The following is a 12,566-nucleotide window of genomic DNA, read 5'->3' on the forward strand; positions in this document are numbered from 1 at the left end:
TGTTGGCCTGGTCGATGCTTCGAATTTTCAGCAAGTATGCTTCACCATTATTTATGGGGTTGGTTCCATCAATTCGTCCGGCCGGTCGGTCGATCGATTTGGAGACGATTTAAGGATTTGCTGGTAGTTTGTGGTTCTCTTGGGCTCTAAGTACTAAAAATTGCACGTCGCCATGTAATCCTCTAGGGTCCATCCAGGATGGGAACGTTCTTCCAAAATTTTGCTTCGGTATTTGGGCTGGACCAGCCCAAGGTGGATTAGAATCCACCATCGCAAAAGTGTAAACACCAGACACTTCTTTTCAACAAACAGTAGTCGCGAAAGGAAAATAACAACAACAAAGTTTAATCCTTTTAAAAGGATGTCCGTGATATAGACACTGCTAAGTAAAAATTTGCACGGCGATTACAAGGCTAAGAAAACACGTCTTATCCCACGAGCGGTTCAAATGCGACTGAATCGTTAGAGGAGTGATCAGGCTTTGAGTTGTAATGAGGAGAGGTATATCTGAAAAAGGTCTCATCTATGAGTGTGCGTTGAAACGCACTCGCCGAGCCTGGGGGTATAATCCGTAAACAGGGATTCACCATCTGGGTTACCAACTAATTAAAAAAGCAAAGCATTAGTATAACATCAAATTAGCATCAGCATAGCAACAGTATGCCATCAGCATAACTTCAGTATTTTAGCAGCATATCAGCGTCAAAACCAATACAAACAAAAATAATAATAAAAAAAATATTTTTAATGTTTTAACTTAGAGTGTTTTAAAAACTATTGTTAGTGATACTATATCGTTATGCAACCAGTTCTCATGATCATTCTAGGCCCCTCCATCTTTTCTCCATCCCTGTCGAGTCAATCGACAAATTCATATGTCCCCACCAAGATTCCATACCATACCATGCCGAGAAAGTTCTCCGGAGCAAGCAGTTATCGTAAATTTTTTCCACGGTTTCGGTCTGTCACAAAGCCCGCTAAAATGGCGAGCTTTAAGCCATCTGCTAACAAATTAACTTTTCATGACCGTCATCCACGATCGTGTGGCAGCTCTGCCGCGGGAGCCTTTGAAGCTTCCCGATGCCCGATCGGATCGGGATCGGATCGTTTATTTATCAATCTTTGAGCTCTGTTCGGCGTACTCCGAGGACTAGCTTGGGGTCGCTGCTGCCGCGTGGTCGTCCGCCTATTCGGGGGTTGTTGAAGTGATTGATCGGTTTTCGTCTTTCGGTGGAAAGACAAGAGGAGAAGGAGGAGCTTTCCCCGGATCTGGACTTTAAGATGTTATCGAGCTGCCCCTGCTCTGAACAGTCTCCTGGTAATCGACCTAGGTTGAGACAGCAGCGGGGATTAAAACGTCAGCATCGCTTAGATTCCAAAATTCTTCCCGATCTACATATTGAGAGCGAAATGGGTAAACTAAGCTTGCCAGATTGCCCGGTTTTATCCGGGTTTGCCCGGATACTTGATGCAAAATTTCGAGAAAGTCCGGTCCGGCCCGGTTGCCCGGATATCGTGAAAAAAGTCCGGATATTGCCCGGATGTTTTCACAATTTTCACAAAAAAACCAAAAAAATATCAAAGTTTTTGAGTAAGTTTCAGCAAAATCGATCAAAGGTATGGAAATTTTCAACGGTTGTTTCAAATAATTTCGCTGGTTTACTTTTATAAATCTTTAAATATTTAAGTGTTCCAAAAAGTTTTTGGAAGTCATTAATTACATTAATGAAATATTAATATCATTTTTTTGCATTTTTACTTTGCTTTAATACCTAAATTTTGCCCGGTTTTTGCCCGGTTTTTGGATTTGAAAAATTGAAATCGATGCCCGGATTTTGCCAGGTTTTTTTGAAAAAATGCCCGGAATTGCTAGGCCCGGATGGGAGTGGAAAAAATTCTGGCAACCTTAGGGTAAACCATTTAACCACCCATTGGATTCCACCGATGGATCGTGAAGCTGCTAATTTGTGAGGGAGTTGATATTAGTGTGGCTAGAAATTGGTAATGGTATGGTAATGGTATGGTAATGGTATGGTAATGGTATGGTAATGGTATGGTAATGGTATGGTAATGGTATGGTAATGGTATGGTAATGGTATGGTAATGGTATGGTAATGGTATGGTAATGGTATGGTAATGGTATGGTAATGGTATGGTAATGGTATGGTAATGGTATGGTAATGGTATGGTAATGGTATGGTAATGGTATGGTAATGGTATGGTAATGGTATGGTAATGGTATGGTAATGGTATGGTAATGGTATGGTAATGGTATGGTAATGGTATGGTAATGGTATGGTAATGGTATGGTAATGGTATGGTAATGGTATGGTAATGGTATGGTAATGGTATGGTAATGGTATGGTAATGGTATGGTAATGGTATGGTAATGGTATGGTAATGGTATGGTAATGGTATGGTAATGGTATGGTAATGGTATGGTAATGGTATGGTAATGGTATGGTAATGGTATGGTAATGGTATGGTAATGGTATGGTAATGGTATGGTAATGGTATGGTAATGGTATGGTAATGGTATGGTAATGGTATGGTAATGGTATGGTAATGGTATGGTAATGGTATGGTAATGGTATGGTAATGGTATGGTAATGGCATGGTAATGGTATGGTAATGGTATGGTAATGGTATGGTAATGGTATGGTAATGGTATGGTAATGGTATGGTAATGGTATGGTAATGGTATGGTAATGGTATGGTAATGGTATGGTAATGGTATGGTAATGGTATGGTAATGGTATGGTAATGGTATGGTAATGGTATGGTAATGGTATGGTAATGGTATGGTAATGGTATGGTAATGGTATGGTAATGGTATGGTAATGGTATGGTAATGGTATGGTAATGGTATGGTAATGGTATGGTAATGGTATGGTAATGGTATGGTAATGGTATGGTAATGGTATGGTAATGGTATGGTAATGGTATGGTAATGGTATGGTAATGGTATGGTAATGGTATGGTAATGGTATGGTAATGGTATGGTAATGGTATGGTAATGGTATGGTAATGGTATGGTAATGGTATGGTAATGGTATGGTAATAGTATGTTCATGGTTCTTCTCCTAATTATTATGATTGTTAGGATTCCTAAGCTTTTTAAAAAATCAAGCCACTCTAGGCCATGATCGATACAATCGCCGCTCATGTTTGTGGAGGCTGTTTCACGATCAGCCTCAAATAAAACCCGCGTCGTAGTAAGGATTTTCTACCACGCACACGCTCCAGCCGAGGTATCTTATTTCACAAAGCCAGCATCGAACCTGGTCCGATCTTGATCTGAATAAAACTATACCCACCTACCCATATGTCTTCTCGGCTAACTCTCGTTGACTGATTCGGTTATAAATGCTGCCGTTGATGGTGATGAGATCAAAACATGACGTTGATGTTGTGTTTTATTGATGGAAACAAATCAATTATGTGACCGCTGCGCAGCAGCTCAGCCGGAGCGAGGCGCAGAGTCGTTAGCTTTGGATCGCATCGTCTGTTCAAAAATGATGATGAAGATGAAATTCGAAACCGATGACTTGGGATTTGAGCCAGCAGCACCATTGGAGGATAACACAAATTTTAAAATATGTTTCCTACTAAATTTCAGTACTATCAAAAAACAATGTGATTAGAGTAATTGCAATTTTTTTCTATCTCTTGAATTTAGATTGTCTTTTAAGGACATTAGGCGACTCTTATATTAAATCATTGTTTTCAAGTCATACTCTGGATATTAAAATTGCTCTTCGAGACTTTTTCAGACATCGCCAAACTTTTGAATCGATCAACATGATTATAAAAGTTGGACACAAATCGACAAGTATGAACTCGATTCTAACGCACGAGTCATAAGTAGCGGGAACAGATTGATGTCAACTTTTTTGTGTGCCACGAGTTTCAAAAATACTTACATGCAAGTCCTTTTGTTCTTCCCTTATATAGTTTCTTTTTCTTTCGCTACCTTATTAGTAGACACTTGAAAACAAATTTGACACGAACAAAGCCATCAAATGGAGAAAAAAGTGATATAAAACTGTATATCTCTCGAAAACTGGAGTCGTAACGAATGTGGTATCAATTTATTTCCGCTATTCATGACTCATGTGTATGCCTGAAAATTGTTGTAAGTAATAGTCCATTTACCTGAAATTCAAATCAATATCACTCAAACCGTAATTTTCATGTATCTACAAAACTTTTTTCAAAATTTTTTTTATTATTATTTTATTATGGAATAGTCTGATCAAATGGTATTATACTAAATTGAAGGAAATCTAAAATAAAATAAAATCGGGGATTATATGCAGAAAAGTCATCCCAACATTGGGAGTTTAATTTGAATGAAACTGCTCTATTTTGCCTAATACGCCAGTTTATCATCTCAGTGGTGACAAATGGGAATCCGCCGCATCGGATCAAAGAGCTTCCATATATAGCCCGTATCGGTAAAATTTGTAAATCAGTAAGATGTCACGGGGATGAACGCTCTTTTCAGGCTCTTTTCCCGTTTCTCCAGCATTTTAAGCCGAGCATGCCGTTCGAAAATGTTTGAAAACAAACTCGCACTCGCTCATTAAAATAACGATCCCCTTATCGGAATGTCTGTATCTAAATTAGTAAAACTTTTAGTCAAAACACCGGATCGATTCTTCACTCTCGGCTGGAGGCTGCCCGCGATTAATAGTCGCGTCTTTTTCGAAACGATAAAGACGAAGAAGAAAAACCACAACAGTGCGATGCCTTCAAAATTACGAACCCAATATGTGTCGGTAGGTTCGAAAAACAAAATCCTTAATTTATAGCTGTCAGGTTTATTTATATTGCACTGCTCGAACTTTGGGCTAATCGAACCACTTTTCCGCGCGGAAACGGTCCATCCACGGTTAAAAGCTTTCCGATTGAGTGTTCCGATGGAGTGGAACTTGTACACAGCCAAGATGATTATCGAAGATATTTCTTCAAATTTTTAGGTTATGTTTGCTTTGACAAAAAGTTAGGAAGTGTCCGAGTTCCCACAAGGCCGAAATCTGTAGCAACAGCAGCATCATCAGAAGCAGAAACAACCGAAAAAAAATCAAAAGGAAACTGGTAGCAACGAGCGTGGCTTTTAGGAGGTGCCCCAGAACGACACTTGACTTCAAAATCAACGACCTCGGGCGGCTCCCGGCATCATAAAGACATTTCGATGCTAATTTTGGGCTCGGTCGTGTGTTTTTTTTCGCCTCGGGTTGAAAATGGTGACCGCAAAGGTTTCGAAAAGGGATTCCTCAAGATCGATACAGCGTGTTACATTGCTCAAATTTTGACACATCTGTGATATACAGGTTGACAGTGTCAAAAAATATGGTTTTTCTTTGTGAATTTTTAACAGGGTACAGCTAAGTTATCGATTCAGAGAATAGGTTTATATTTAACAATATTATCTGTGTTTCTTTAGAAAATTTATAAATTGACACTCAAACGGTTAGATGACTCTTTTCCAGATTTAAAAAAAATCATTTGCGACGTCTTTACTCGGCTAAAATGTCCAAAAAACTGAAGATCCAACGTGTTTTACTTTATAGCTTTATAGCTCGAGCTGTACCGAATAGTTCTTGCGGCCAACGGCCTATTCTATTAAGTTTTTAATGAAAAAAATAACAAAAGATTATTTCAATTTCCTTCTATTTCTTCCATTTGAATTCCTGTCATGTTTGGAGTCGCTTATTTTTAACCAGGAAGACATCAGAAAAATTGTTGCTTCTAGGTTTATTTTTTTATTTTGGTATATTCTGAAATCTGTTCTGCTTTTTGTCGGAATTGGTACACAAGATAAGATTGGCTTTATCTGTTTTATTTGTAGAATTCAATATATTGAGTAAGGTACATTTGGGTATATTGAGTAAGGGTCGTTTTGAGGGTATTTCGTGTAATTCAATTTTGAAAATGTTGGATGGACCCCTCATCCGAGCCATGGTTACCCATCGGTGACTCATCATGTGACAGACGTCACACTGAAGGAAGTCGTCATCTCTGTCGTGTAGGAGTACTGTCATTGAAACACGTTTTAGAAACACATTATTATACACCAGTTTATCGGCATGAGTCCACTTAAAGTTTTTACAATTGTTCGTTTTTAATAAAGTTTATTTTGTATCTCTTGTTGCGTACAACCTGCTTTTTATTTCGCAACAAAGTGGCGACGAGTATTTGCAAGTCGGGTTTTTTGCATAATCGGTCGAATTTCGGGAAAATAACGTCTTTCTCCGGGAGTGATTCTTCGAGGTTAGAATGACGGACAATCAACCACCACCAGTGCCGGGATCAAGCGCTTTTTCGTTCCAACAAGCGCTGGCCCAAATCCTCCTGCAACAGCAATAACTGTTTTCAAAGTTGTCCGAACAGCTGGATGCCACTCAGCGCTGTTTTAAGGAATTGTCCCGTGATGATGTTGCCCTAGAATCACTAGCGAGTAACATCACAGAGTTCAACTACGATCCAGACCAGGGTTGTACCTTCGATGCCTGGTTCTGCCGTTACTCCGAGCTGTTCGACAAAGATGCAGCGAAACTCGACGACGCTGCAAAAGTGCGGCTTTTAATGAGGAAGCTAAGCCCCGCCGCGCATGAGCGGTACACTTCGTTCGCCCTTCCAAAACTGTCGAAGGAGTTCAGCTTTGCGGAAACCACCGAAACGCTGAAAAAGCTATTCGGATCTCCTGTCTCCGTATTTCATCGGCGATTCCAGTGCCTTCAAACGGCAAAAGAAGATTCGGAGGACATTTTGGCGTATTTCTGTAAAGTGATCAGAATGTGGGTGGATTTTAAGTTATCAGACATCTCTGAAGAACATTTTAAATGTCTGATATTTGTTTGTGGACTCAAATTGCCCAAAGACACTGACATCCGGATGCGCTTAATAAATAAATTAAACGAATCTGCTGATGTGACGTTGGCGAAAATTGTGGAAGAAAGCCGGAATCTCATGAACCTTAAAAGTGATAATTTGATGGTCGAGAAACTCTCACAACCGGCAGTGAACTCAGTGAACAAAAGTGATAGCAAGTTTCCGAAACAACACCGAAAGTCATCCAGTGATTTCGGAAACAGAGCTACCACCGATCAACCGCGGAGTCCCTGCTGGGCATGTGGAGGCATGCACTTCGCGAAGGAGTGCCATTTTCGGGATCACCAGTGTCGTGAGTGCGGGAAAAAAGGCCACAGGGAAGGCTACTGTGCCTGCTTTCTCGGAAAATCGGCTGGAAAACAAAAAAGTGCAAAACACAAGAAGTCAACAAAAGTGGTGTCGATAAACGCAGTCAACCGCAGTAGGAAATATGCGGAGGTGTTGATCAAAAATGTCCCAGTTCGGCTGCAGGTCGACTCTGCCTCGGACATAAGTGTAATCACCGAGGCATTGTGGAAGCAGATCGGCAAATCTGCCGCCCACCCACCATCATGCCAGGCGATAACAGCATCGGGCGATCCTCTACCGCTCGCTTCCTATCCGTACTGGGCACCGATTGGATAGAGATGTTCGGCTTGTGGGACGTCCCGTTTAACACGTTCTGCAACCAAGTAACCAGCAGCAAAGATTCATCGTCCAAAATCGTGGCAGATCTGCAATCTAAGTTCTCCGAAGTGATCACCAGTCGTATGGGTCTGTGCACCAAGACCAAAGTGCAGTTGTCACTCCGTGGAAATCCAAAACCAGTGTTCCGTGGTAAACGTCCCGTATTCTACAGCATGGAAGGTGTTGTTGAGGATGAAATCCAGCGCTTAGTCAATCTCGGCGTCTTGCAACCGGTCGATTTTTCGGACTGGGCCGCGCCGATTGTGGTCGTCCGCAAACCAAACGGTACCGTTCGCATCTGTGCCGACTTCTCCACAGGACTCAACAGTGTGCTGGAAGCAAATCAAAATCCACTTCCTCTGCCAGAGGATATATTCACCAGCATGTCCGGTTGTCGATTTTTCACTCACATCGACCTCTCGGACGCCTATCTCCAGGTCCAGGTGGACGAAAATAGCCAGCATCTCCTCACCATAAACACCCACAAAGGTTTGTTCCGCTTCACACGACTGTCTCCGGGTATCAAATCTGCCCCGGGAGCATTCCAGCAGATAGTAGATGCCATGCTAAGCGGACTTCAGTGCACTCGTGGCTACTTGGATGATCTTCTGGTTGGAGGAAAATCGGAAGACGAACTGAACCGGAACGTACACCAGGTTCTAAGCCGACTCCAGGACTATGGTTTCACGGTACGCATTGAAAAGTGCCGGTTCAATATGCGACAAATCAAATATCTGGGACAGATCCTCGACACCGATGGTATTCGGCCCGACCCGGATAAGGTTTCCGTCATTGCAGCAATGCCAGCACCGCACGACGTACCGACACTCCGCTCATACCTGGGGGCGGTAAATTATTACTCCAAGTACATCCCCGAAATGCGCCAGCTGAGATTTCCCATGGACCAACTTCTGAAAACAAGAGTCAAGTGGGAGTGGAGTGGCGCGTGTCAACAAGCGTTCGACCGATTTAAAAAGCTTCTACAATCGCCGCTCGCTCTCACCCACTACGACCCGAAGCAGGAAATAATAGTCTCGGCCGACGCATCATCAGTGGGCATTGGTGCACGAATCGCTCACCGTTTCCCCGACGGGACTATTAAAGCTGTTTGTCACGCTTCCCGCAGTTTGACCCCGGCTGAAACCAATTACAGCCAGATCGAAAAAGAGGGTCTAGCTTTGATTTTCGCCGTGACACGCTTTCATCGAATGCTGTTTTGGAGGCACTTTACTCTCGAGACGGATCACAAACCACTGTTGGCCATCTTCGGATCCAAAAAAGGAATCCCTATCTACACAGCCAACAGACTGCAGAGGTGGGCGTTGACATTGTTGTTGTACGACTTCACCATACAGTACGTTTCGACTGATAGCTTCGGGCATGCAGACGTTTTGTCTCGGTTGATCAACACACACATTCGACCAGACGAAGAGTTTGTTATTGCGTCAATTGAGCTGGAGAAGACCATCCATTCCGTCGTTCAACAATCTTTGGAGGTGTTACCGTTGACTTTCAAGGCTATTCAAGCGGAAACACAATCCGATCCGATACTCAAGCAAGTTCTACGTTTCGTCCAGCAGGGCTGGCCGAAAAGCAAATCGGATCTCAGCGACACACAACTCCAGCAATTCTACTTGCGTCGCGATGGTCTGTCTTCTTCTTCGGGGTGCCTGACCTATGGAGAAAGATTAGTTATTCCAGCAAAATTCCACAAGAAAATTCTCCCCCTGCTGTCTTCTTCTTCGGGGTGCCTGACCTATGGAGAAAGATTAGTTATTCCAGCAAAATTCCACAAGAAAATTCTCCACCAGCTGCACAAAGGCCACCCAGGTGTGGATCGAATGCGTTCGATCTCCAGAAACTACGTGTATTGGCCTGGTATCGACGACAGCATCGCTTAACTTGTTCGCGCCTGCACCGAGTGCGCTAGTGTAGCCAAAACCAACAGAAAAACAACTCTTGAATCCTGGCCAGCTCCCACCAAACCCTGGCAAAGGATTCACATCGACTATGCTGGGCCAGTCGATGGTATGTATTATTTGATTCTCGTCGACGCATTCAGCAAATGGCCCGAGGTAGTCCCAACTAAACGGATCACTACGGCTGATACTCTCATCATCCTCCGTAGTATTTTCGCCAGATTTGGCATGCCGGAAACCCTGGTTAGCGACAACGGTCGGCAATTGGTCAGCGAAGAATTCGAGCGATACTGCGAAGTGAATGGAATTTTGCATCTGAAAACACCACCATTCCACCCGCAGTCTAACGGACTTGCTGAACGTTTTGTCGACACGTTCAAAAGGACACTGAAGAAAATTACAGCAGGGGGAGAGGTCCTAGCAGAAGCCATAGACACTTTTCTTCTTTGTTATCGCTCCACCCCGTGTCGCGGTGCACCGGATGGAAAAACGCCAGCTGAAGTCCTTTTGGGTAGGCCAGTGCGCACGTCTCTCGACTTACTCAAACCACCGTCCCAGTACTTTTCGAAAACCACCAAGCAAGATCAGCAGTTTAATCGAAAACACGGTGCCAAGGCCAGAAGCTATGAACGTCAGGACCTGGTCTGGGCAAAAGTCTACGAAAACAACTCCTGGTGCTGGGAACCGGGTCAAATTTTAGAACGAGTAGGAAATGTAATCTACAACGTATGGCATCCACAGAAATCAAAACTAATTCGATCGCACTGCAACCAGATGAGGCAACGGTGCGAGTCTGCAGAAGAATCAATTAAGTCCAAGTCCTCGGCCAGAATCCCACTATCTATTTTACTCGATTCTTGGGGTTAGTCCGAGTCGAATTCGGTTCCAGAAGACAACAACGAAGTTCGAACTAACTCTGGTTTAATACCTGCTCTCGTACAACAGGAAATGGAATCAACTACCAGACCACATCGTAGGCAGCCTCACCCAGCTAATCCGCTCATACCTCGCCACTCTTCGAGGACAAGAAGAGCGCCAGTGCGTTATGAGCCGTATCACCTGTATTAAAAGGGGGAGGTGTTGGATGGACCCCTCATCCGAGCCATGGTTACCCATCGGTGACTCATCATGTGACAGACGTCACACTGAAGGAAGTCGTCATCTCTGTCGTGTAGGAGTACTGTCATTGAAACACGTTTTAGAAGCACATTATTATACACCAGTTTATCGGCATGAGTCCACTTAAAGTTTTTACAATTGTTCGTTTTTAATGAAGTTTATTTTGTATCTCTTGTTGCGTAAAACCTGCTTTTCATTTCGCAACAGAAAAATAATCAGCAGAAATCATTAAAAAATCAGCAGTGGATCAATTTTGATGAAATATCGTTCAATGTGATGCAGAACACGTTGTAGTACAAATGCTGAAGAGATGAGCAAGGCGATTTAAGTTATCACCTAAATTGTTACGGTTTGCTGGTGTCTTCACTTAGCTCGCCTTATGACGTAAGTGGGGACGGTAGATTTTTCCTTTGCTTCTCAGCAAATTTTCAAAAAAAAATGTGTTTTCTTGGTCAAATACGTTACTTTATTGCTCGAACCGTCCAAAATTTTGAAAAAAGTTCATGGTACTATTAGTAAGGCATCTTTCAATGATTATTGTGTGTAATTTATTTTGCAACACACGAGATCCGATTTTATCGAAAATGTGTACTTTTCCAGAAAAAAAGTACTTTTCCCAACTATTCATGATCCGAATGCTTATTAAACTTAATTGTATTGAATGAAGGAGAGATAATCGAAAAAAACGTGTAAACAAAAAGTATGTATGAAACCGTTCCCACATACACCAGGTAGGGCTTGGAGACAAAATTTTAGATTTTTGCAAATAAACACTTTTTTCTAATTTTAACCGTCGTTCAACCGTCACAAATGTAATTAAAGTGTTTGGGGAACGTTTGTCGACAGCCAGGAAGTCTGGATCGGGAGGAAATCGAAAACCGAAAGCCGCTGAGACGACAAAGAGAGTTGCCGGTAGTTTCAAGCGAAACCCTAACCTCTCTCTCCGAGATGCCGCAAATAAGCTGGGTGTATCGTCCACAACCGTGCATCGAGCCAAAAAACGAGCCGAACTATCGACTTACAAGAAGGTAGTGACTCCAAATCGCGATGATAAACAAAATACGACGGTCAAAGCGCGATCCCGGAGACTGTACACGACGATGCTGACGAAGTTTGACTGCGTAGTAATGGACGACGAAACTTACGTCAAAGCCGACTACAAGCAGCTTCCGAGACAGGAGTTTTATACGGCAAAAGGAAAGGGAAAGGTTGCAGATATTTTCAAGCACATGAAACTGTCAAAATTCGCGAAGAAATATCTGGTTTGGCAAGCCATCTGTACCTGTGGCTTGGAAAGCAGTATTTTCATAGCTTCCGGGACTGTCAACCAAGAAATTTACGTGAAAGAGTGTTCGAATAAACGTCTGCTAGCTTTCCTGAAGAAACACGTTTGTTCCGTTCTGTATTGGCCTGATTTGGCATCTTGCCATTACGGTAAAAAAGTCATGGAAAGGTACGCCGCCAACAACGTGCAGGTGGTTCCCAAGGATAAGAACCCTCCCAACACGCCAGAGCTCCATCCAATTGAGAAATACTGGGCTATTGTCAAGCGGAGCCTAAAGAAGACCAAAAAAACTGGCCATCGCTTTTCGTGACTCGGAAGAGCTCTTCGAAGAGCTCGGTCCACCGTTTGAGCTGATCTGTTCGATCGGCCAATAACTGACCTGCTGGTTATTTTAGCGGCATTCTTGCATTAGTCCTTGCACCACTTCGGCCTGGGAGTTTGTCCAGGCTCTTTTGTCTCGCCTACACACTCGTTTGCCTTTTCCAGCTCCGCATATCGTAAGCTGCTTTGGCTGACATGTCTGCTCAATTCCGACTTTCGCCTTTCTCCGATCAACGACCATCCTCCAAGTTTCATCCGACATTCATTCACTTCTTCTCCCACGAACTTTACCGAGAGTATCATGGCTCGTCGTGATAAAGGCATTCTTGATTCTGCACCACTGTTCTTCGAATGTTCTG

General features: G+C 42.9%; 2 protein-coding genes across 2 annotated transcripts; both read left to right on the forward strand.

Annotated features, from left to right (window-relative positions):
* Positions 1 to 7,523: 7,523 nt before the first annotated feature.
* LOC129741745 (uncharacterized protein K02A2.6-like) lies at positions 7,524 to 9,464 on the forward strand. Its single transcript, XM_055733525.1, has one exon. The coding sequence runs from the start codon at positions 7,524 to 7,526 to the stop codon at positions 9,462 to 9,464; it is 1,941 nt and encodes a 646-aa protein (XP_055589500.1).
* Positions 9,465 to 9,593: 129 nt separating this feature from the next.
* On the forward strand, positions 9,594 to 10,459 carry LOC129741746 (uncharacterized protein K02A2.6-like). Its single transcript, XM_055733526.1, has 2 exons — positions 9,594 to 10,344; positions 10,428 to 10,459. The coding sequence occupies exons 1-2, from the start codon at positions 9,594 to 9,596 to the stop codon at positions 10,457 to 10,459; spliced, it is 783 nt and encodes a 260-aa protein (XP_055589501.1).
* Positions 10,460 to 12,566: the final 2,107 nt, after the last annotated feature.

Source organism: Uranotaenia lowii, chromosome 2 (assembly GCF_029784155.1).
Source record: "Uranotaenia lowii strain MFRU-FL chromosome 2, ASM2978415v1, whole genome shotgun sequence".
Lineage (NCBI taxonomy): Eukaryota > Metazoa > Arthropoda > Insecta > Diptera > Culicidae > Uranotaenia > Uranotaenia lowii.

Excerpts from the sequence above, each read along its gene's own strand:
- LOC129741745 (XM_055733525.1), top strand. The coding sequence starts at position 7,524 with ATGTTCGGCTTGTGGGACGTCCCGTTTAACACGTTCTGCAACCAAGTA.
- LOC129741746 (XM_055733526.1), top strand. The coding sequence starts at position 9,594 with ATGTATTATTTGATTCTCGTCGACGCATTCAGCAAATGGCCCGAGGTA. Across the intron at positions 10,345-10,427 it reads TATTTTACTCGATTCTTGGG|GAAATGGAATCAACTACCAG; the intron begins GTTAGTCCGAGT and ends CTCGTACAACAG.